Source organism: Maylandia zebra, linkage group LG17 (assembly GCF_041146795.1).
Source record: "Maylandia zebra isolate NMK-2024a linkage group LG17, Mzebra_GT3a, whole genome shotgun sequence".
NCBI classification, from domain to species: Eukaryota; Metazoa; Chordata; class Actinopteri; order Cichliformes; family Cichlidae; genus Maylandia; species Maylandia zebra.
Genome location: NC_135183.1, coordinates 38,615,988 through 38,639,668, shown reverse-complemented (window position 1 = coordinate 38,639,668; position 23,681 = coordinate 38,615,988). Strand labels below are relative to the sequence as shown.

Here is a 23,681-nt window from a genome sequence, read left to right as displayed (position 1 = left end):
TAAAGCTTACTCAGTTAATCCATATTAGAAAATATACTTTGTTAAATAATAAATTATTTGAATTACATCAAAAGGAAAGAACAACAACAAACCATATGAAATTCTTAATTGGGAAGATTTAATGGCGACGTATTCTGCCAAAATTTAAGCTCCATATTTTGCTTTATTTTTGGACTCCAGTGAAGTAGCTCTGCATGATTCGCAGGTCCAAGTAATCCTTATTTATCTTCCTTATTCTGGGCCTTTGTGGAGCCGCTCGGTTCATCCACTGAAATAAACTATTTTAGCTTCTCTACCTTCGAGGCAAAGGGAGAACCAAGAGAATAAAAACTGTCTCAATCCTTTGGCACACTCGCAAAGTGATGACATCTGAGAGCCAGCAAACGAAATCAAAGCATACTGAAGAGATATTTTATATTCTATATACCTCGATGATTATTGCTAAGTGCGATTATGTTTCCTGGAACGATCGAGCGTGACGAATCCTTACAGAGAAACACATTCTGTTCCCAAGACTTAGCAGCGCCTTAATTTGCTAAGGATGCACTTAATTACAGCCGGTACGCTTCCTCCTGTGGACCATAAGCACAGCTTTCATTCAGTTAATGGGAAAGGACAGAGTGCTATGAGGAGGCTTTGTGAGTGGCTGTGAATGTTCTTGAGCCAAACAAGCCGAGGCTCTGTGTGTAGCTCGTCCCCGAGTGGCTGTGCTGCCTAATTAACTAGAGAGTGGTTTGTATTTCAAAGCCATTTGGCTCTGAAAGCAGGCTGAATGGGAAATATGTAAAGACACACAAGTACGTCACCTCATTTGTTCTTTAGATTTTGCTTTTCTACTTGCCTGGCTGTAAATCTGCAGTTCTATGTTCAGCACAAACACACAAAGACAATCGACAGCTCATATTCACCAGTAAAGAAAACACGAAAGCAAAGCAACACTACAGCTGTAAGAGACGGACAGATGAGCAGGAGAGGTAATAACAGCTGCTTACAGTGGGCTCAAGTTCAATAAATTATCATTAGGGATGGTACTGATAAGATTTTCACGATTCCATTTTCGATTCTCTTTAACGATTCGATTCTTTATCGATTCTTTTTTAAAAAGGAGAACACTAAGGTCGATCAGCTCAGAACTTTGTTTTTTATCTTCTCTTTGAACAAGATAGAAATGTAGGAGTAACATGGCCTTACAAACCCAGCAGTGAGATCTTAAGAGATCCAGCCCACGGCTCTTCAATGGGGTGTCACAGGGTCCCCAGGAAAACAAAATGTAAATGTAAAATAATAAAATAAATATTCTTCTGTAGCAATAACAAAGTGTAACATCAATTATTCTGTAGCAATTACACAAGAATATCCAGTAATGTCCCTGCCTACAATTAAACACATTCACTTACTGAAAATCATCTGCTGTGGCAAATGGGTGCAAACCTTTGACCACAAACTGAGTCACTGCTCGGTGACGTTCGTCTATCCTGCCTGAAAGGAGACGCTACGGCAGACTGCAGCGAGAACTGCCAGCATCTCAGCCAGACTCTGTCTCTCTCATCATGGTCACTAAATGCACAGTAATGGTTTTGTAATAAGGCAGATCGCGCTAACATAATATGCACTGTTAGTTGATTATTTACCTGCCGCATTAACGGGAGAGGACGTGCAAACGTTACCGCTGCTGCTGGTTGAGATTCACGAGTCCGGAGTGGAATTAAAAACACGACATTCATTTAAGGTCATTGCGTGTTTTGTGAGCAAATGCTTTTGCATGTTCGTAGTGTTTCCTCCCTTAAATGAAATATCTACTTTGCAAGTATTGCAAGTTGCCCTGTTGTCATCCGTTCTCGTAAAGTATAACCAAACTTTTGAGCGTTTGAGCCGCCGTGTTTCCTGCCAGGTAAATGACGCTCCGCAACGTGGTGACGTCATTCGGGGCGACTGGAATCGATAAGGGAATCGTTTGCAAAAATGGCAAACGATTCCAAGGAATTGAGACAGTGGGAACCGGTTCTCAACAAGAACCAGGTTTCAATACCCATCCCTAATCATCATGGGGTGAAGTTCAATGACGAGGTTCTCAAACTGCCTCAGTAATAAGGCTGCATGCAAAAATAAAATACTGTTTAATACCAATATACAGTTTCCAAATATGGGTGGTGTGACCATCAGCAAAAACCAGCTTCCTCTGAAGAATCACTTGCACTGAAACATAAAACAGACAACTGACTACTAAGTCAGTGATGGGAAATGAGGCATGATAGGAAATAAGGGGTGTGGCTACAGTTAACTATACTACTGGACTCCCCCGTCCGTGCAGGTTCTCTGGAGTTATAAATTAGTGGCTTTAGATGGGTCATTTTTCTTTTCTGGCCCTAAACCGCACGTCGGCTCAATGAACTAAACTTCGAGAGTCTCTGTTATAAACTGTGTCTTCTGCACCTTAATTGAAAGTCTGGAAATATTAGTTCAATGTGGAAAACTTTTCTGTCTGTTAGGCCAAAAACTAGGGCACACCTGAAATAGATGTACTAGGTAGGCTGGGACAGAAGCAAAGAGGAGGACAAAGAGAGAAGGAAAAAGCTGTCAGCTGACAAAGTCACAGAGGCATGTGGGAGACTTTCACTCCTGTGCTTCGTACATTGGTGTAAGACTACTAATGAGGCCGTTATTCATGGAGAAATTAAGCCAATTAATGCCATAATTAGTCATACTAGTTTTTTTAATACTTGCAAAACCGAGTGTAATCTAACCCGAGCTTATGAATCCTTTCGCTGTCAGGCTTTTAATTACCCTGTTTTTTCCTCTTACATGTCATGTTAGAGGATGACTCATGACATGATGTATAGTTAGTGGCGGTGAACACACAAGGCGAGACGCTGTAAACACCTGGCACCGGCTCGGGGAATCTGTTAAACGAAGCGTTTGAGTTTTTGTGTTCGCACAGTTGTGGTTCGCAAACAGACACAAGACCTAGATTTTGGAGGACTGCACGGGAGCACGTCTGTGGGCGACTTTTGCCGCTTGTTATCTGAAGAGAGACGTGTCCACAGACGCCTGCACGTTAATTTCTGTGTGCAAAGACAGATACGGGTGAAATGTGAAGACTGAAGGGAAATAACATAACTGGACTTTTCCTTTTGCAGCATTTTTTTGCATATAAAAATATTCAGGTTCCCACCAAAGATTTTGGATTTTGATTTTCCACCAACAGATAAATCGCCAGGACTGGGACAAACATATTTATAGCTACTTTTTTTTTTTTTTTTTTTAAAGTGGGTTTGAAAAGCTTTTATTTTTCTTTATAAACCAGCCAAAAGTAAAAGGAAATGCAGAACAGATGAAAAGAAGTGACAGGGAGAGTCATTCAACTTGCAATCTCTGACATTCACCAGAAAAATGTGTTTTTTAAATAAAATAAGTTTCCTCAAACCAAGTTGCCAAAAATCACTGATGCCCATCAACAGCATCTGCCACATAACAGTTATTTTAAATAAATAAAGTCTTAACATAATAACTAGTAACTGCGAGTTAAAAGCCATTCATCACCATCATCTCAGCCTAGAAGCAGAATTTAAATGAGACTGCTTGAAAGCTGAGATCTAAATAAAAGACTGGTATCTATTGGTAACAAGCACTTCCTGTTTGTACCTGATGCACAACAGAGAGGCACGACTGTCTGTGGAGAATATGAATGAGAAGCTGGGTCAGTCATAGCTGTGATCCAGCTACCACAGGTGACCAAGTTCAGTTAGAGATCTTTGCACGTGCCCTGCAGCGTTACTCCATTTAAAGAGGTTTTCAAGACACTTACCCAGAAGTTGTTCTGAAATAATGCCATCTTCACTCAGAACGTCACAGCAATCTGTAAGAAAGAGGGAGAGCCGCATTAGAGAAAAGTGTGACGTCTAGATTCTCTCCCCCCCTTCTCTCCACATGCTGGAGAGGAAAATGACCCAGAGGATGTTTTGTAACTCTATAAAATGTGGAAATGTCAAAGATTCTCCTCTGCCCTGTGACAAACTATCAAAGTGTCAGCAAAACGCATGTAAACGATTTCAGCAAAGTCCAGCTTTGTAGAAACTCTTGAGACACTTTGAGCGTAGGAAGGGAACTCCTGAGGGAGAGCAGAGAGGAGCTTCACAGATGACTTCAAAGGATAAATTCAGAGAATGAAGGGAGGAGGGGTGACACGGGAGAGATGGGGGAGGAAAGAACAGGGGAGGAGAGAGAGAGCGATCGATGGAGTGAACGAGGCAGAAGAGACCAAGGTAACCTCCACAGAAAGAAGAAAAAAAAAGACGTGCATGTGCTGCACTTCATCGCAGCACAGCTACTGGTGCATTTAGGTTTGAACATGCATGCAGCAAACACTCTGCTTATCTGCTCAACATTTCTGGATTGCAACAGTTTATTACAATTTATTACCGACACACAAGCCCTGTCACACATGCCAACGCACGTCTGTGCGAGCGGTCGAACAGGAAAATCAAAGATCGCACGACATCAGAACAACATGTGACCCCCATCGCCTCAGAGCTTAAATACGACTTGTCGTGCGTCCACCGTTTTCACGAGAGGTTTATTTTTAATTTGCTGGTGACAGGAGGAAGTGCACTGCAGCAGCAGAGCAACATGCACCTTTTAAGCCCCTGCATACACAATTATATCAAAGAAACACAAACACTTTAATGCAACGTGTACACAAAGCATCCTGCCCTTTGCAAGAGAATCCATAATGGGGCAAGAGTTTCCCCAGGGCTCACGCAGGGTTCCTGTTATCTGTTATTCTGCTGACTGTGTGTGTGTGTGTGTGTGTGTGTGTGTGTGTGTGTGTGTGTGTGTGTGTGTGTGTGTGTGTGTGTGTGTGTGTGTGTGTGTGTTGACAACAGCCCTCTCCTTCTATTGGCACAGATTCAGCTCAGTCCTGGTGACCTGGCATAAGACAACAGCCACACATGCAGAAACCAACACAGCAAGCCCTAGAGTGTGCATGCACACACACACACACACACACACACACACACACACACACACACACACACACACACACACACACCTGAAACTCCTCACACCTCAGTAATTAGCTCAGCAGCAGGACTGGAGGCCTGCAGACAGCTTTGTGTTGGGCAGAGGAGGAGAGCCCACAGGAGGGACGGAAATACTGCGGAGCAGCAGCTGCACGACTGATATCAATGCTTAGTGTATCGATTTCCAGCGAAACTACACTTTGCCAATATTTTCATATCTGCTGTACAGTGTGGAAACCAAACAAACTCCTGAAGATGATTAATGACCGACTACTGCAGCGCTGCCACCGTAAGATTCATCATCTTTGGCCTTTAATATGGGCGGAGTCAGCGGTGGAGGTCATACACCAGCACATCAATCAATTTATTTAATAAAAACCCAACAACTTCTCGTCAGTACCTCAAATGATTATCACTGGCCAACCTCGATATTTATAAAACGCTACCCTAACCTTTCAGAGAAATGCTGGTCCTCGTTGTCAGAATATTTTACAGGTTTTAACCCACTACTAATAAATCCTGCCTGAGCAGATTTCCACGGCAGCCGTGCAGCGGGACGGCAGATCTGACCAGAGCACCAGATGGTTTTTAGGCAAGCAGAAAGGGGGGCAAAGGGAGCACACCAGATTAAAAACAGACGCGTCACAAAGACACCGAAACCTGCTCGTAGATCTGAGTTAATTACATATACTTTTAGCTCTAATCCTCACAGTCCTGACGCAGCACAAAGCAGAGGCACAAAGACACCATACCCACGGTGCTGGCATGTATAGAAGTAGCTGACATCCAGCATTCTCCGCCTGGTTCCAACTAAACGTTGAGCTGAAATCAGCTCTGGGGCAAACAGAGCCCTGAGAAGAAGTGGGACACTCTGTGACCCTGATTCCTCAAACTCCAGATCATTTTTTATTCAGGAAATAAATGTGGGCGCAGTTTTTGGTCCTGCCATGTGCAACATCTACTGACTGCTCGCACAAGCAGCGAACATGCTGAAACGCGTTATGCACCGATTAAACGCTTGACATTTGGAAACGTGAGTTGCTGTAATGTCACAGTGTGGGTGTGAGACTCACGCCTGACACTTTCTTATGACATATCGATAAAGTTTCACTGATCGCATCTACTGAATGCGTCGTGTTGAGCAGGGTGCAGCACCACCGGACCCACCCGGGATTGAAAGCTGCCGACTTGTACAAACACTTCTCAGTTTCTCTCCAGACTGTAGTGAAGCTTGGAGAAAGTAAGAAACAACCAGAAACAGAGACCGTTTGCCTTCACAGTAAAAGCTGTGCACACATTTCAAACTTTTATTGTGAAGGTGAGCAGACACCGTTTCTGGTTGGCGTCGCACTTTTCGAAGTTTCAATGCAGAATAGCGAGTAGTTTACGAGTGTCTGCAGACACGTCAGCATCTTCCGTGCAAAATACAGGCAACTCCAGGAGTCTGCTGGCAACCACAGCGATCGCAAGGTTTTCAGTGCAGCACCGTACACAAATCATTTCACACTAGTCACTGCGAGCAACCTCCAGCAACCACTCGTCAACTATTCACAGCTTGCAAAAAATTCACTGACCAGTCTTGTGTCCACTGTGGGCGGGGCCTAAACCTTAGCTTTACCTGAGCATGTCAGTAAGAAGGCAAAAGTCCTCTGTGTCCTCTCGAGTGACTTATATTACTGGATACTAGTAGGACTGTAGAGTACAGTGAGAGGAGGTACAACTGTGCACCCTCCTCAATAATGGTTCTAAACCTAAAAATCATATAAATATATAAGATCATCGCACGTTTATAACATTTCACTAATGAAAAGCATGCTGGGTAATGCTAGGCAGTCAGGTAGCACGACAGTCTGTGAACAGCTGAGCAAACTGTAGCGGCAGATCAACAGGAGACCAGAGATGGATCAAAGAAACTTGTGACAAAGACAGGAGCTGCGTCTGCTGTCTGCAAGTTCCCCGGCTTTATAAAATCAGACTCTGGCATCTCGTCCACAAACGCCAAGGGGAACGAGGCGAGGCAAATCTAACGGATGTTTTTCCTGACAGAGCGACGTGTCCGTGTGAAGTTCTGCTGTGGAAACATTGACACCAACGGGCCAAATGTTTTCTGTTTAGCAACAAAAGAAGCCACCTGTCAAGGACCAACGTTGTAGTCATATGTCGAACAATCATGTGGTTTTATTTTATTTTTAATGTTGCCATTAAAGAGCGTTATTATTCCACACAGTCCTTATACATTTATAAAAGCTCAATTATGCAGAAATCATGTTAATTCTAACCTCCTTCGACTTTATGAAGCAACAGTCTTAAAAAATACTGTGATACAAATTTTCTCATAGTGTGAAACACTAAAGTTGGGCCACAGTTTCCAAGTTTTTTCCCCTCAACGAACCAAACTTTGTAGAATATGAATGTTTGGTCACTGATGCCGAGGTGATATTAGGTTAAATATTAGGCCGCTGGATCTGCAATAGTCAAACCAAACTAACAGCAATATCACGATCTGCTGCATCCAATATTTTTAATTTATTTGTGTTAGTGTTTTATTATCTTGGAGGATTGCACCAAAATATGTGGCAAAATTCAAAAATAGGCAACGGTGCTCATGTTCTCAGATTCCTTCAATCTCGTCCTGCTCTTTGGGACAATAAAGGTGGCTTAACCTCCTGAGACACGAACTCTTCCACAGCAGCAGTTTTAATTTCTCTTTGATATTTGGGCTGATTGGGACCTGATGAATGTAAAAACAAAGAATTACCAGATTTATTTTTTTTACCTAATTTTTGTTTCTAAGAAAAATGAGAGCCACATATGAGGATACTCGTTTACAAGCTTGATAGAACAGTAGCAGCATAACGTCCTCGTAACTGGATATCAGGCCCATGTAGAGCAAAATTGAGTATTTTGGTCTAAATGACCCAAAATGTGATGTAATAATATATAAATTAACAAATATTTACTCTGAAAATTGGACTGATTATCCACCAATTAAAAACGCACTGAAACCGTTTACATGCCTTTTTCTGAGAAACATGCGATGAAATTATTTTTAGAAATGTTTTTTTGGCAGAACTTCAAACGGCCTTTCATCGGCATCAGGTAATTCTGTTTTCTACACACCCGATCAACCCTTATTTTTGGCGTTGGCACTGCAGGCCGAAGACGAGCAGATGCAGAACGGCAACACAGGCAATGCAACTAAAACTAAACACGAGGAGGAAAATATATCTTTAACAGCCACACAGGGAGGAAATGCAGCCTTATCAATTAAAAACACTCTAACCTCGTCTTCTGCCACCCTCACACTGCCTGACAACACGCAGACGGCTGCCATGAAAAATTAGGCCTTTAAAAAGCAGATGGGAAGGAATGAAATAAGGTCTCATACAGGAACAAGAACTACCCACAGCAGGATATAAATGATGCATCCTCTCCGCCCATACTAAGCATTTCAGTTTTTATTTCCTTTCCCTTTGCCAGCGATGGCTCTACTAGCAGACGTCTCTCTGACAGGAGGGAGGAGGGAAGGAGGGTAAGGGAAGGTCAACCCAAACTCCCGCCTCCTCACCACCTCCACCTGCCTTTCTCCTTCCTTTGCTTGAGAGGACAGAGGAACGAGTCCCCACGTGTCTCCTCGCGCTTTCAGACACCGGCATCCTCATCTGGCTCAAAAAGCAAAATAAAAATGGAACTGGGTTAAATGTAATGACACAGTTGAGCATAAAATAAAGATGCCCTGCTAACCTCGGAGGAGGCGCATTTGTCACAAGCTCTGGGAGCAAAGCAGGTGTTAAAAAACGAGGCAAAGGAACAGAGGAAAGGAAGAAAAAGGACACGTAGTGTGACTAAAAGATAAAACAAACGAGCCACAGCACAGAGTCGGATCGGTGAACAAACCTTCGAACAGCTGAAGGACGGGAAGGAAGCAATCAGTAAAGGTGTCAAAATGATGCTTTTCATCATCTATTAATACCAAACGAGTTGTACAATCAGAAACCATTATAATCTCTGAATACTGACGAGACTTAATAACACCGGCTTTTAAACTGGACGAAATGGGAATGACAGGAAAATGTTGTCTCGAAAATAATCACCAGAATTATTTCTAATGAACAAATGCGTGAATTCATTTGCCAGAAACAGCAGTCAGACTTACTGCTGTTACCCAAGTGCAGATGTGAGACGCAGTGTGAGAGAGGACATGGGCAGGCGGACCGAACTGATGAAGCGACCGGCGTCGGCTGCACTGCGGAGCAGCTCCGCTGTCCTTCGCTATCAGTTTTAAACCTGATTTGGTGAAGTGTGGAGGAGAGCTCATTTTGTGTCACCGCCACCAACAGACTCCAGCACTGCTCTGCCACATCTGCCAATGGGATGACTCACTACTGAGGACAGTAATTTAGAGCGAGACATCAGTGTGGATGTTTCCTTCCATCATATCAAACCTGTGGGCACTGACCTGTAAAATCGAGTTTCATTACAAAATATTCAGACTTTGGATTGTATTTTTTCCCCACTTACTTTCTTCATCATTGCTAACAGAATGACACGTGGAATGGGACTACATGTTATATAAGCACCGAAGAAACAACTCATTAACTAATCAGCTAATACCAAAAATTATTTCCTCGCGTAGTCTACCACCTTTAGGGCCATGTGAGCTGTAGCCTAAGCAGAGAAACGCAGACTTTAGCAGCTCTACTCTGTGAGGCTGACATATAAATTGACCACTTTGCTTTTATACTCAGCTACCTCGTCAGCACAGTCCGTCACTGCTGAATCACACCAAACCATCTATGATCCATCACCCACAAACAAGAACCCGAGATACCGAAACTTTTGCCGCCTTTCTGCCGCTGAGAACCACGGTTTCAGACTTGGAGCTTCTAAATTTCATCACCAACACCTCACACTTGGCTGCAAACTGCCCCAGTGCTAGCTGGAGGTCTCTGTCTGATAAATCATCAGCAAAATGTAGAGAGGTCATCCCAAGGCCACCGAAGCAGAAACCCTCTGCTTACTGGCTGTGCCTCGAAATTCTGTCCACCAAATCTTCGAGTGGACAAAGAGTTGGCCCGGTCTCGCACAACCACGTGAAAAGTGCATTATCCCCTCCGGATTGAAGGAATCTCTTCTCCAGCACCCTGGCAAAGACCTTAAAGGGAGGCTGAGGAATGTGAGCACACGCTCAGATCCTCCTTTTGTTGTTACAATGTTACAGAGGAGTGTCAACCAGGACAGAGGCAGAACAATTACTGATCAAAGGAACTTTTCACATTTCTAATGGACGCACAGCTACAGAGGGACATTTTTAATTTAACATGAGCACTTTGACTTTTCAACACTAAAAACGGTCGAAATTGTCTGGTGCATTTGCTTTTGTAGGTTGAGTTTCAGCTTAAAACAAATTGCTCTGAGAAATAATAATTAATTTGGGAAGTTTTCAACAATAGTACTACTACTTTTACAGACAAGAACATTTATCACAGCAGAGACACTGATACACTTCTCTTGATTGATGGACAGTGGGGGGGGGGCCTCTGTGAGAGGAGCGGTTCCTGTTTTAAAACTGCAATGAGACAGAAGAGACCCAGAAAGCTGCTCCGATACTCAGCTATACAGATGCATTCACTCTTTGATTAGCAGTTTAACAGTTTTCAGCTGTGCTGACCTGATAAAAAAGGCTGTTTCCAATGATCAGTTATGATATAAACACGATAAACTTGGATTATGTTAAAGAGTCTCTGTAAACAAGAGTTTCATTCATAACATTTCTGGTTAGTTTTACTGTAGCATGCTGCAGTACTGCTGGGCCTGTTGATGCTGCAAACCATGACATTCAATGCTTTTATAAGGCGTTGTATGAACGCAAGTACGCAACACATATCACATTATAACACGATGATGTTATAAGATGCCTCATTCAGCTTTTGTCGATATAAACGAGACGATGTTGTGAAATTAAAATGGCATAATGCAAAAAAAACAACATGTCGCTAAAAGCTTTCTGACAGAACAACTTTGCTTCTCACTTCTCTTCTTCTGTCCTACAGCAGCTCTGATGTGGAGGTTTTCCTTGGTGAATTATCACGCAGACTGAGTGCTCACACCCAAAATGGTAGGGAGCTGTCGCAACGTCACTGTTTGCATGGATGATGGGCCCAGAAAATGTACCAGTGCCAAGTTTGTAGCTCAAATCCTGATTGTGTCGGAGGAGATTGTGGACAAAGAAACAAACAGAGAGAGATTTCCTGTTTTACAGTAAGGATAACAAGAATAATGAGATGACTAAATGACCACAAACCTTTGCACGATACAGTCTATGACAACAATATATTTACGAGGGCGAACCCAAAAGTAAGGTCTCCTATTTTTTCCTGAAATAAAACAACTGTTTATTTTCTATCATATTTGCATCATTTTAAAGGTTGAAGAATTATTTATTTTCGGTCGATCATTTTTGTAAACGCTGTGACAGTTTTAGGATGCCGCTATGACACCAGGCTGTAAACTCTCTACAACACTTGCAAAGTTTTTTACATCCATGCATAGCTGTCCGTATACTTCCATTAACTGTCAATGAATTTCAACCGCTTCATCACCTTTTTGGTTCAAAAATCAAAATAACTGCGCGATGTTCCATTTTCAAGATTGAGCATCCCAGCGAAGCCGCGCATGCTTGTTTGGGAGGAAGGACCAATCACAACAGTGGGGCCAACAGCCGTACGAACAGTTTCTCTACGTCTTTGGAGACCTGACTTTGGGACTCTCCTCGTACTTCTGAGAAACTTAAACCAAAAAAAATATTTCACGTCTACTTGAAAAAACAAAACGAACTTTTCGTAAGTTCATCATTGGACCGACTGCTTTAACTTTATGAGTCTAATAATAAACATTCAAGCAAATGACGTGCTCGGATGCTGGGCCGCCTTCAGGACTATTAGGATTTGTTGCAAATGGAAAATGTATGGGCATTAGTATTTCAGCATGCCGGCTTAATCTCTGGCAATTTGCAATGAGCGTTTTCATGTCTTGCTGTTATCCTTTAAACAAACTCATTAAAGTGACTGATCACAAAAACAAAACAAAAACAGACAGCCGGGCTGCTTCTTGAGGCTGAAAGATTGGATCAATTGTCCACATGAGACCGTGATCTTACAGACGTACAAAATCCTCTTGGTGATTCATTGCTGGTCTATTATAAGAAAACATGATTGCTACAATTATAGACAACTACCTCAGCACCCACAAATTGCTGCCCACCAAACAAATGAGTCAACAAAAGTGTGCTAAAGCAGAGCCTGAACCCAACAATCAGATCGCTGTCACTACCGTGACAGAATTACACCCTGTGTTTAATGACGAAGCCACACTGTGCACAGCTATTCTCTTACAGTGACAAACGCGCTGCCTGCTGAACGTATGCACAGGCAACGACCGAGAGCAGAAGAGAGAAGCGGAGAGACGGCAAACACAATAAACAGGAGGAAAGCAGCGAAAGAAAAAGCAGAGTGATAAACACAACCCGGGCTGTCAGCTCCCCATTGTCCCGGCCTGAATGCGCTTTTGTTACTGCAGCACACAGCTCCAGTCGAGTCCAGTCTATGACAACGTGCCAGGCGAGCATCACTTCTAAGCTTGGCACGACCAGCTGCGTAAGGCCAGAGCCGCTCATCGAGCGCTATGCACGGCTAGAGAAGATGGTTTTTATTTTTGTTATATTCACATTAGGGGTGGGGGGAAAAATCGATACTGTGTAGTATGGTGATATTTTGTTTGCTAATAATGTATCGATACAGGGACAGCAGAAATCGATATTTTGTTACAAAAAGGTTTTTGTGCTCTGACTTCAGAGCATGTTGATCCTTTTTCTGAGCAAGAATCCTGACATTCCTTCACTGTCCAAATGTGTTTAACCTTTTTTTGGCAGCAATAAACATGACAGTTTACTTATTTTAATTTAAGACGTGTTTTATTTTAATTACGTTTAAAACTTTTTTATTTAATGTAAAATTATATTTTGTTTTAATTTACTTTCAAATTCTTCAGTTGCTGAAGGGGCTCCATAGTTTTCATATTGCATAGTTCAGAATAGCTGTAATTGTACCAGATGGTTGCATTCAGTTCAGTTGGACTAGACTGTAATACAAACCGTTCAGTTTGTCAACAATAAAACTGACTGAACTGAGAGAAAGACTGAGTGCGAGACTTTGATATTAGATAAAATGAATATTGATAAAGTTTACCTTTATGTACAGAATCTGAATATCGCAAAATATTTTTAAAAATTGCAATAATATCGTATCGTGTGTTAAGTATTGTGATAATATCGTATCGTGGGATGTATGGTGATTCCCACCTCTAATTCACATACGGCGTTCAGGAAGTGCTCTTTAAAAGGACAGCAGTGGAGGTGACAAGACGACTCTTTGAAGGGTAAATTAGTCAGAATTGAGTCATTTTTGCTTCTTTATGGCCTAAGGTTGCAACGAAAAACAAAGAAAAGCAGCAAATCTTTACATGTAAGAGTATATCTTAACTTAAAAAAGCTTTGTCTATCAAAAAAATAAAAATGTATATAAAACCAGTACTACTGCTGCTGGGAAAGCATCTAGAAACACTTTGGGGACATTTATCAAAAGAAATGCGAGTCCTCTACTACAGCGGTCCCCAACCCCCGGGCCGTGGACCGGTGTTGGGCCGCGAGAGTTGAGGCTCGGGTGTGAAATTTATGGTTTTCAGGGTTTTTTAACGTCAACTCCGTTTCCCTGGGTCTTTTGCCGCATTGTAGTTGCGCGTCTTATTTTGAAAGAAATATTTACCCGTTACCATAGCGACCAGAGAGCATTAAGGGGCAGAGAGGAGGACGTTACTGTCAGTGTTGTTGGCACATTTCAGGTGGACGCTGCTAATAAAGTTACACAATTGCAAAGTGAATTCGCCTTTATTGTTATATTTACAAAATACCACGGTTTTTGTCGTGGTCATTTTATGTTGTTGTATTTATCCGCGACACCTTAAAGGCCGGTCCGTGGAAATATTATCTGACATTAAACCGGCGCAAAAAAGGCTGGGGACCGCTGGTCTACTATGTACCCGGTATCACACTCGCAAAGCACGTGAGACTTGGTAAGATTAGGTGACATGGTGTAATATTCCTTTATATTGCAAACTGTACCAGTTAAAGCGCACATATTACAGGTGTGGTACTACGCTCAGTCATCTGAGACCAGTCCGGGGTGTCGGGTGATCTTTAAAGAATAGTCAAACAGTCCCGGTGAAAACCAGTTATTTTGTCTTGGATTACCACTCCTTAAATTGTTTGTTTTGTTTGATCAGCAGCTAAAAACATATTTACAGTATCAGGTACAGGAAAGAGTAAATTCCTCCTCCTGCAACCAACAACTTTTAGTTGTACTGCTCGACACGTTTCTTCATTAACGGAAAAATGAAACATTTTAAACCACCACCACACATAAAACAGCCCAATAAATACACTTGTATTACTCTAAACTACATGAAAAGACAACCTGTCACTGACTCAGAGTTTCCCTTCTGGTGGCTGATTTTAGTTTTAATCTGAAGTAATTAAAATAATCTTAAATTGAAGTCACTCTCCGTGTTCCTGTCATTTATTTTAATTCAATAATGCTTCTCGCTCTGCTGAGTGCTCAGAAACAGACCCGGGCGAGAGCCGAAGGCGCGAGCTCAGTCCTCCATCCTGCCTCGGGACCCTCCCATCTGCTACAAGAGGAGCTTGGCTGGACTCGCTCGTGACCTCAGGCACAGGTCGTGGTTTTAGATACATTTTTTATTTTATTTTAATCTTGCTTTCATTCAAATTTCTTACATGTAACTCCAACTGCTTTAAAAGTATACAATATTTTACATAAAATATTTTACTGTAAAATAAAGAGCAGCTCAGAACTGAAAGTGTTCTCTTTATTACAAAAGAGCTTCACTCGACTGTTTCCTGTCTCTAGGTCTTGCCCTGCTTGGCAAAGACAAGGGAAGGCCTTGCGGTGCTCCAGCCTACATATGAAAACACACATGTATAATTGATCGTGTGGCTCTGTGTGCACATGAGCATTTTTGAAAGGTCGAGCCGAAGGACTGTTCAAACAGGTTAAAGCATCAGTTCAGTGCAGGCATCTGGTGCTTCCAAATTAAAATGCAGAACAGGGAGCTCTTTTTATTTGTCCTCTTCTGCCTGCAGGAGGAAATACCAGGTTGTAACGGAGTGTATGTGCTTCAGTAATTGGCTGTGTGCAGCAGGTGAGAGAAAGTGCGAGTCAGCAATGTTTGAGGGAGTCATGAGAGGTTCGGGTACTTTTTCACTGCCTGTATTATCTTCTCAGGTGGCCGGCTTACTCACTCGCTGTGGCTGCATAGATAATGACCAGTAACTACTACATATCTCACCTGGAATGATCCCTAGGTGCCCATGCTTTTGGTCTCCCACAACAATTTTACTGCGTTTGCTGTGCTGTTACACTGCAAAATACACAGAGACACTGGGAATCCTACAAACGAGGCTCATCTCATGCACCACCTTCCTCAGATAACATTAGCGGAGCAAACATTCACTAAATCGGCTCAAACAAAAAAACGTACAACACACTTATCTGGAAAAAGCGACCTTCTAATTCAGAGTAAACTAACGGCTCAGTCACACGAGTGCAAGTGGGAGAGCAGCCTCCCTCCACCTACACAAAATAAATAGATACATAAATAAAATAGAAATGATATCTGCCTGATTTCTTCACATTCTCCAACCAACTGCAACCTGTGGTGACCTCGTGTTTGTCCCAAGCTTGAGGGTGCTGCACACTTATGGCCCCTTTTGATTAAGTCAGTTCGATTCCATCTTATTTACATGGTGGCAAATCAGAACAACAGTTGCCTCAAGGCACTTTATAGTGTAAGGTGAAGATCAACCCCCCTTGGGGAAAAAATTTGGCAAAACTGGGAAGGAAAAACTGCCTTTCAACAGGAAGAAACCTCTGGCAGAACCAGGCTGGTGAGAGACGGGACAGAAATAAATAAATAAAAAGGCAATTACGAGGGGATTGCACGAATAATGGTGTCTGACTTGGACCGAATGCAATCAGTCTCAGAGACAGAGCTGAAGATTTTCAACACTTACTGTCTAAATTGTAAGATGCATAGATTGTCAACATGTTGCCATCAGTCTATAGCAGGGGTAGGCAACTCCAGGCCTCGAGTGCCGGTGTCCTGGAGGTTTTAGATGAGTCCATGATCCATCACAGCTGATTTAAAGGGCTAAATGACTCCTCAGCATTTCTTGAAGTTCTCCAGAGGCCTGGTAATGAACTAATCATTTGATTCAGGTGTGTTAACCCAGGGTGCGATCTGAAACCTGCAGGACACCGGCACTCGAGGCCTGGAGTTGCCTCCCCCCGGTCTATAGGAATCACCTCAAGCTAGCTGATGTTACTCTGCTTATATTCCCATAGAACAGGAAGGTTAATCATCATATTGGAAAATGTTAAAAATCCCAATAATATCATATTGTGTGGTGTCTGGTTATTCCACCTCTTGTAAATACAGAAATCACCTGTTAGCCAACAGCTCTCCAAACGGTCCTGTAATGATCAGTCCTGGAGCACCACTATGTGAATACATCAGGGCATTTTTATATCCAGCGGTCAGTATTAAGTGCTTCGCTTAGCAGCAGTACGTAATATTTAGACAAAACAAACAACAACAAAAATAAATAAACAAATAAAATAACTGTGAAAGGACTAAATGTAGCAACACAGCTGGTAAGTTGGCAATGACGAGAAGAACTCGCGTTGCCAACTTATTCACTGTTCAGTGACATCAGTGAAGGAGACGGAGCCAGGCAGACCAGCAGAGACGGTTCGTGTGAATCCCAGACTTAAAATCACGAAAAGTCAAATATTTTATACGTGGAAAACACAACAGTGGCAGAACTGTGTCACCGTACAATATTTATCCATCTTGCACAGCACCTGTCCAGCACTCAGACAGACTTTCTGTCTTCAGCTGCTCCAGAGATACTGCAAAGCCTTACCAGGCACGTAATAACATCTGTAGGTTTGTGTGCGTCTTGAAAGATGCAGTGTTTCCTCACGCACGTGTGCATGCACGCACACACACGCACGCACGCACGCGCACGCACGCGCACACACACACACACACACACACACACACACAGGCTTTTACGCTGAGTAACTTCGACTCATTGAAACACTTTTGTCCATCTGTCTCTGATTAACAGAATCCAAGTCTATGTGAAACTATGAATTTTCAAGCGTGACCTTCACCTTGATCCATTAGGTGATGACTGTGTGCAGGGCTCAGTAAAAATCACACAATACTCAAGGATGAGTAACAATTCTGGTTAAAATTGGAAAAATGACACCTAAAACGACAAGTATGACCTTGACCTTCAACACAGAGTGAAGACTCCGTGGGAAGAGCAGAGATTCTTTGCAACCGCCGTGATATAAGCCTTCGTCACATAATCAGCTAAACATCAGCATCTTCACAAGCAACTACTCAACGAATGCCAACGTAGCTGATTTAAGACTCAATCTATGATGATGCCAGCAGTTTGACCGAACACAGTGCGCATGAATCTAGATATCATACCGACCTTAAGACTCCCAGAAAGAAACACACCGTCAATAACCAAAATAAACCCACAACATCAAACGGCCTAATAAAAATGACAAACTTAGACCGCATCGTCATTTATGTTGAAACCAGTATACGCGTCCTTCTACATCGAGATCAAACTTTTGGTCCATGTGCAATCAGATTTTTAGGCAGAGATCGGTGCGGGGGTGTGAAAACACGCAGCTTAGTGAGCGAATGAACAGCGAGCAATCAAACGCAATCCGTTCTAATGACGTCTGTAAACAAAAGAATCGAGAAAAGAAATCCATTCCTCCCGACGCTGCTGCATTATACTTTATTTAATGATAGTAAAACACCTCCTTTCAGTATTTTCTCTGCATCCCACTCACCCTGACTCAGAGTCAGGAGGAAACAGAACCTTCTCCTTGTAGTCAAGGCACAAGGGAGAGTGTTGTTTACCTCTCATATCAAAAGATCCCAGCAGCCTTCAACTCTCAACTCCTGCCACTTGGTTTCAAAGACACACAGAGAAAGACAGCTGTGCTACAGTCTGAGGTTGCAAACACTGCGGCTCACGCTATACATGCTTGCAAACTAACATAAAGTCATGGCGAGAATGTCTATCAGTCAAACGGGGATTTCCACACAATGGTTTCTTTGGTGCAACCAGACAGTGGTTGATTTGCACCTCAAAAGTGATGCAACAGAATTAAATGAGCCTTTACTTGCACCTGAAGGTGTTTCACATGATGCATTTCCAGAATCAAGCAAAGTGGATTCAAGGTTAGGCTAACACCACTCGAGCTACCTTTATTTGACAGCAGTCAACAGAGTGACAGAGAGGACATGGAGCGAGGGGGTGGACCTGATTTACATGTGGGTTTGCTTGTTTACCGACAATCAGGACATTATGAAACTGCCAATATGTATTTTTCTTGAGTTGAGACTGAGACTCACGACAAGCTCCAAACATTACACTCATTGTGAAACTCTGGGCCAACACAAACATTTAACATGATAAAGTAGTCATTTGGCCACCGGCTGATGCTGATTTTTGTCGGTCCAATATTTTTGTTATTTATCTCCCCATCTGTCCAGGAGAACTGCCAAGTGCTCTTGCTATCATATTTGCAGATAACCAATATGAGTATCAGCTGATTTCCATGTTCTGTTGATATCTTGCTGCATCTCTCAGTTTAGTGTCTTTGAAGCTACAAAACAGACATGCAAACTGAAATGTACCTCACAGCCCAGAGAATATGTCCATATTGCTTAGAAGTATTAGACGAATTCCCTCATATGTCTTTAAGTTAGGTGTCACTCGGTGAAGCCTGACACACTTCTAAGAACTGACAGAGGATATCTAGGACAAAACATCTGCAGTCAAGTCAGTGAAGCCCCACAGCGGGTGCGTGATCTGTGATGTCCAGCAGTTAAACCCAGGACTGGTTCTGATCCACCTCGCTGGTCACGCACATGCAGCTGATATTAGCAGCTGCTTTCAGGTTATCACAGACAGACCTGTACGAGCATACAGTATTTTAAACTCTTAAACGCCAGTACCAATACCGGCCTATAAGTCAAAGGTTTCCATGATTGCATAAACTTGTCTAGTAACAATCATCACAACGACAGACAACCTGCTTCAGCATGCAGGAAACCCGATCGAGCAGTTCAACTCCCAATAACAACCCTGTGGCAATAAATTCACTCAAATGACTGCAAAGTAGCATCACAGAGCAGAAACAGCCTCTCAGTGCGAGACAGGATACTAAACACATTTATGTTAGCAGGACCAAAAACAAAGTGTTTCTGCGGAAACATTAAGATAAAGCTCAGCTTCTGGCCATAGCTTACATTCTATACCCACGTACTTGTCTCACCCAAGTTTCTCCTTCAGCGTTAGCTGGATTTCCCTCGCTTCATATGTCAAACAAGCGTGTCTACTACTGCCCGATATTTTCAATAGCGGTGCAGTAGCGCAGTCTTTCTAGGCTATTTCTGCCTGCAGAGAATGTCACAAAGGAAGGCAGGAGGAAAAGGAAGAACGTATCACCTGCACGGAGTTTTCAGACACAGCTTATCGTACATTTTCCATCCCCGGGCTTTCAGCGGGCTCGACTCTTCAGCGGACCCTGAGCGGTTTGACGTTAGTAGTAGAAATTCACCAGGCAGTTTCCAGTGTGAGCGCAAACTCCCTCCCAGCTCAGCGCTGATTGGCTACTCCTCCCTTCAATCAGAGAGGAACGCGGAGTAGGCATAGCAACCACAAGAAGGCGGGTTTAATAGTGTATACCGGCAGCCCATTGGATCACTTCTCCACAAAATCGAGAATATACAATTTAATAGGAACCTGAACCCTTTATGCGTTTGTACAACAAATTCAACAACAGCTCGTCAAAGTTCAGCCAACGAACAACTGAAGCATTTAAACGCTGATCATTTCTGTCTTTGTTCTTCATTCTCCATCAGCGTCGCCTTTGAAACTTTTGAATGGGAAACGGTAAATATTACCACTCAGACACTTTTCTGTTTCCACAACAGATGTTGCAGCTGTTCATTTAAACCAGGGGCCTCAAACTTAAATGAGCTGTGGGCCCCTGCCGGCACTGTCTTCTCATTGGAGGGCCACTTTGGTGTTCAAGTAGTGCAAAGAAACAAACAAACAAGAAAAAACCCACAAATATTTCTGAAAATGTGGTGTTTTGGTTGTTTTTTTACATTTCAAATATTGTATAACAGGACAAAACTGCAAACATTTTACACACACCAGTACCTCATGCCCAATGAATAAAGCCAAATGCCAATATAGTGAAGTGGAACTTTTCTCGGGAAAAGCATGTTTGGGATGTGTCCACTTAGAAATTAATAATAATAATAATTGTAAAACAGAAATATCCTCTGGGTTTAATTCTTTCACCATGGCTCCTTTATTGAGATCAAACCAACATTTTAATTCATAAATCCACTGGGAGGTAACCTCCAAATTAACTTCCACGTATTCTCATTGAACATCTAAAGAACTTTCAAGTTAACTGCAATGTTATTTTCCCAAACTGGTTAAACAAATGAGAATTTTCCTAAGAGGTAGGCCTTAACCACGTCTATTTCTGTTGTTTTTGAAGTACCATATTCACTAGCTACCTGACTTTGGGAGAGACTACCCTCAGCAGTGCAGTGGGAAAGAATCAGGTGGAAAAATAGAGACTACTTTAATCAACCAGAGACATCAGGTACATCCGGGCATGTGCCCAGAATACCCACTGGATAATCTGGCCCAGGATACAAGAGTGAGTGTCTGCAGCTGTCTGTATAACATGGTGGCGGCTCTGCCGTGGTTTGGGGCTGCATTTCAGCCAGTGGTACTGGAGCGCTTGCATTAAAGCATTAAAACTGATGTAATTATGAATGCTGAAGAGTATTCTAAGATTCTGTTGCACCATCTGGAAAACATCTGATTGCCAACAGCTTAATTTTTCAGCATGACAATGACCCAAATACACTGCCAATGCAGTTATGCAGTCATAGATTGGCCTCCCCAGATCCCAGAGCTCAACATTATTGAATCAATGTGGATCATCTTGATCAGAGAACAGAACAAAAGTCAGACAACATCCAAAGAAGAGCTTTGAATGTCCTTCAAGAAGCCTGGAAAACTGTTCCTGAACACTACGTATACCAAACACTGACTCATACAGCCTTACTCTACTTCCATGGACGTATGCATATATTTCCACTATATTTCAAATCAATGCATCTATTTTGATTTTCATGGAAATGTAAAGAAATCAGGACTGGCTCAGGGCTTCAATCATTTATCATCTCATGTCACCATCAGAGTAAATCTTAGCTGTAGCACAGTTAATGATGTCTGTGATTTAAAAGAGAATATATTATTTTTGTAATAAGAATTCTCTGCTCTAACTTTAACAAGTGTTTAAAAAAGCAGTGATTTACAGGTTTACTAGCCAGTAGATCATGAAATAAAGAATTAACCTTGAAAGATTAATTTTAAGACATTTCCAGCCTGAATGCATGAATGAGTGCAGCAACCAAAATATTTTTTCAGCGGGGCAGGTGGCAGAAATATATTAACCCTCATGCCAGCCTCCTAATGAAAATCAGATGGTGGAGACACTGACAGAAGGCTTTCAGCAGGTGATGGTTTCAGGCTGACTGACTGCGAGAAGGTAAAACGAGTGTTCTCCATCAGTTCCTCAGTGAGGCCTGTAAGATACACATGAAGCTGATGGAGAGGGTTAAAATAGCAGTAGACTGCTGATTTTTTTCAAAAGATAAGGACACAACTTTATTATATAAACATTCAATACAGTTCTCAGGGTTAAAAATGGTATGAGGGTGTAGTTGTGTCTCATTTCAACACGGCCCACTTCTGCAATTAAAAAAAAAATCTACCCATAAATGTGAACTGCAAAAATGCAGGTCCAGACTCAGCATGGCACTGCTCACATGGGGTCTGTAATGTTTGTGCAGCAGGAGAAACGTTTGTCAAATTAAGCCGACTGCAAGCAAGAATGAGCCAAGCAGGGAGAGCAGGAGTTATTTTAATACACAGGTGTGTCCAGACCTGCTGAGAGATGCATCAGGGAACAGCAGCCCTTATTTCTGCGAGAGGCATGAAATGCATAAAAGTGTGGCGTTGCTTTGGTTGATGCCCTCACCACATGCAAAGCTGCTGCCACTCACTGCTGTGCACCTTCACTTGCCCTTTCTGGTGCTGTTATACATCAAAGACAGGAGCAGTGAGGGTTTCTCTGCTGGAGGCGTTGATGCTCGATTCAACGATTAGCGGTGCAATATTGCAATCCACACCGGGTGCAGGAGAACATCATGTCAAAAGCACTGAAGTGCAGCTCAGCTTTAATGTTAGAGTCAGTGCTATTTCCTGTGAGATGGTTAGATTAGATCACTTCCACCTTCACAGTTTGCACGAGTCGACAGCGAACCACAAAGTCACGGAAGATATTTTAAGATGTCTTAACGTGAGACATAATAAACAAAATGTACATCACGTCGGGCATTTTTCACGCATGTGTTGAGAGAAAGAGGATCTGCAGGATGCTGGCACAGAAGCTGTGCGATCGCTCTTTTTGCAAGCAGTGTGACTGCCATTTCCTCCTCTTCCATCTGCAAACACAAATGAAACGGGGGATAATTATCAGAGCCTTTAATCCCCGGCAAAATCTCACAAATAAAATGAAACGAGCTGTTGAATTTAATTACGTATCATCAATCCCTGCCACCTGTTGCTGTGTCTATTCTTATCCCGCTCGACTGTCGCTTCTGACACCGGCCGATGTGCTCTCATTTGTCTCCCTCTAAAGGCTCTTTGTGAACATGTCCTCACTCGTAACATTAGTACTCTTTAAAGGATATATTTAAAGGCGCTGGAACGATTTCAGATGGCACATAAGGGAGTTTCGTCACTTCATGGCCATTTTTCTTTCTGCTGTCTACCTAATTTGGTCTGTTTGAAATGGAGTTTAACAGGAATTGAACTGAAACAGACTCAAAGTGATGGCCGGACACACCGGTTGTTGCATTATTTCTTGTTTGTTTATTTTGCATTCAAATAGGATGCTGCTCTGCTTCTAGTATCTAGCGAATGAGGTCCACGGTATGGCCACAGGCTCTGCATCACCTCTCCTCCAGTGCTTCTCCCTGCTCCTGCTCTCAGCAGGCACTTTCAAATCAGCTTAACTCCTGCTTGAACAGGCAGGCAATTAAAGCTGGCGAGACAGAGGACGGAGACCACTGCTCAAAAAGCACACGCAGACAAAACAAACCTTCTTTCCCCCTAAGTGGTCCTCCGAACTCCCCAGGAGACCCAGAGCGCTATCTATCCATCTGTGCCACGTCTCAGTGATATCATTGCCTTTGTCTGGCTGTCCCTCAGGGCTGGGATTGTGTCTCTCTGTGGGCCCTGTTGGCCTGTGGAGAGGTGTTGCAGAGAGATGGCTGCTCATGTCTGTGAAGAGGAAGCGACATCTGTTGGTAAAGGAAACTCAAAAC

At 42.7% G+C, this 23,681-nt stretch overlaps 1 protein-coding gene across 5 annotated transcripts in view; it reads right to left on the bottom strand.

Moving 5' to 3' along the window:
* fcho1 (FCH and mu domain containing endocytic adaptor 1) overlaps positions 1 to 19,860 on the bottom strand; it is a 65,261-nt gene extending 45,401 nt beyond the window's left edge. For 3 of the 5 annotated variants that reach the window (XM_076875850.1, XM_076875853.1, XM_076875854.1), the window contains exons 1-2: positions 19,705 to 19,860; positions 3,806 to 3,856 (exon numbers count right to left, since the gene is read on the bottom strand). In XM_076875850.1, coding sequence (XP_076731965.1) covers positions 3,806 to 3,832 — 27 coding nt within the window. In that variant the 5' untranslated portion in view covers positions 3,833 to 3,856; positions 19,705 to 19,860. Of the gene's footprint in view, positions 1 to 3,805; positions 3,857 to 16,167; positions 16,270 to 19,704 lie in introns of those variants that run through there. The other 2 variants (XM_076875852.1, XM_076875851.1) reach the window with 2 other exon arrangements.
* Positions 19,861 to 23,681: the final 3,821 nt, after the last annotated feature.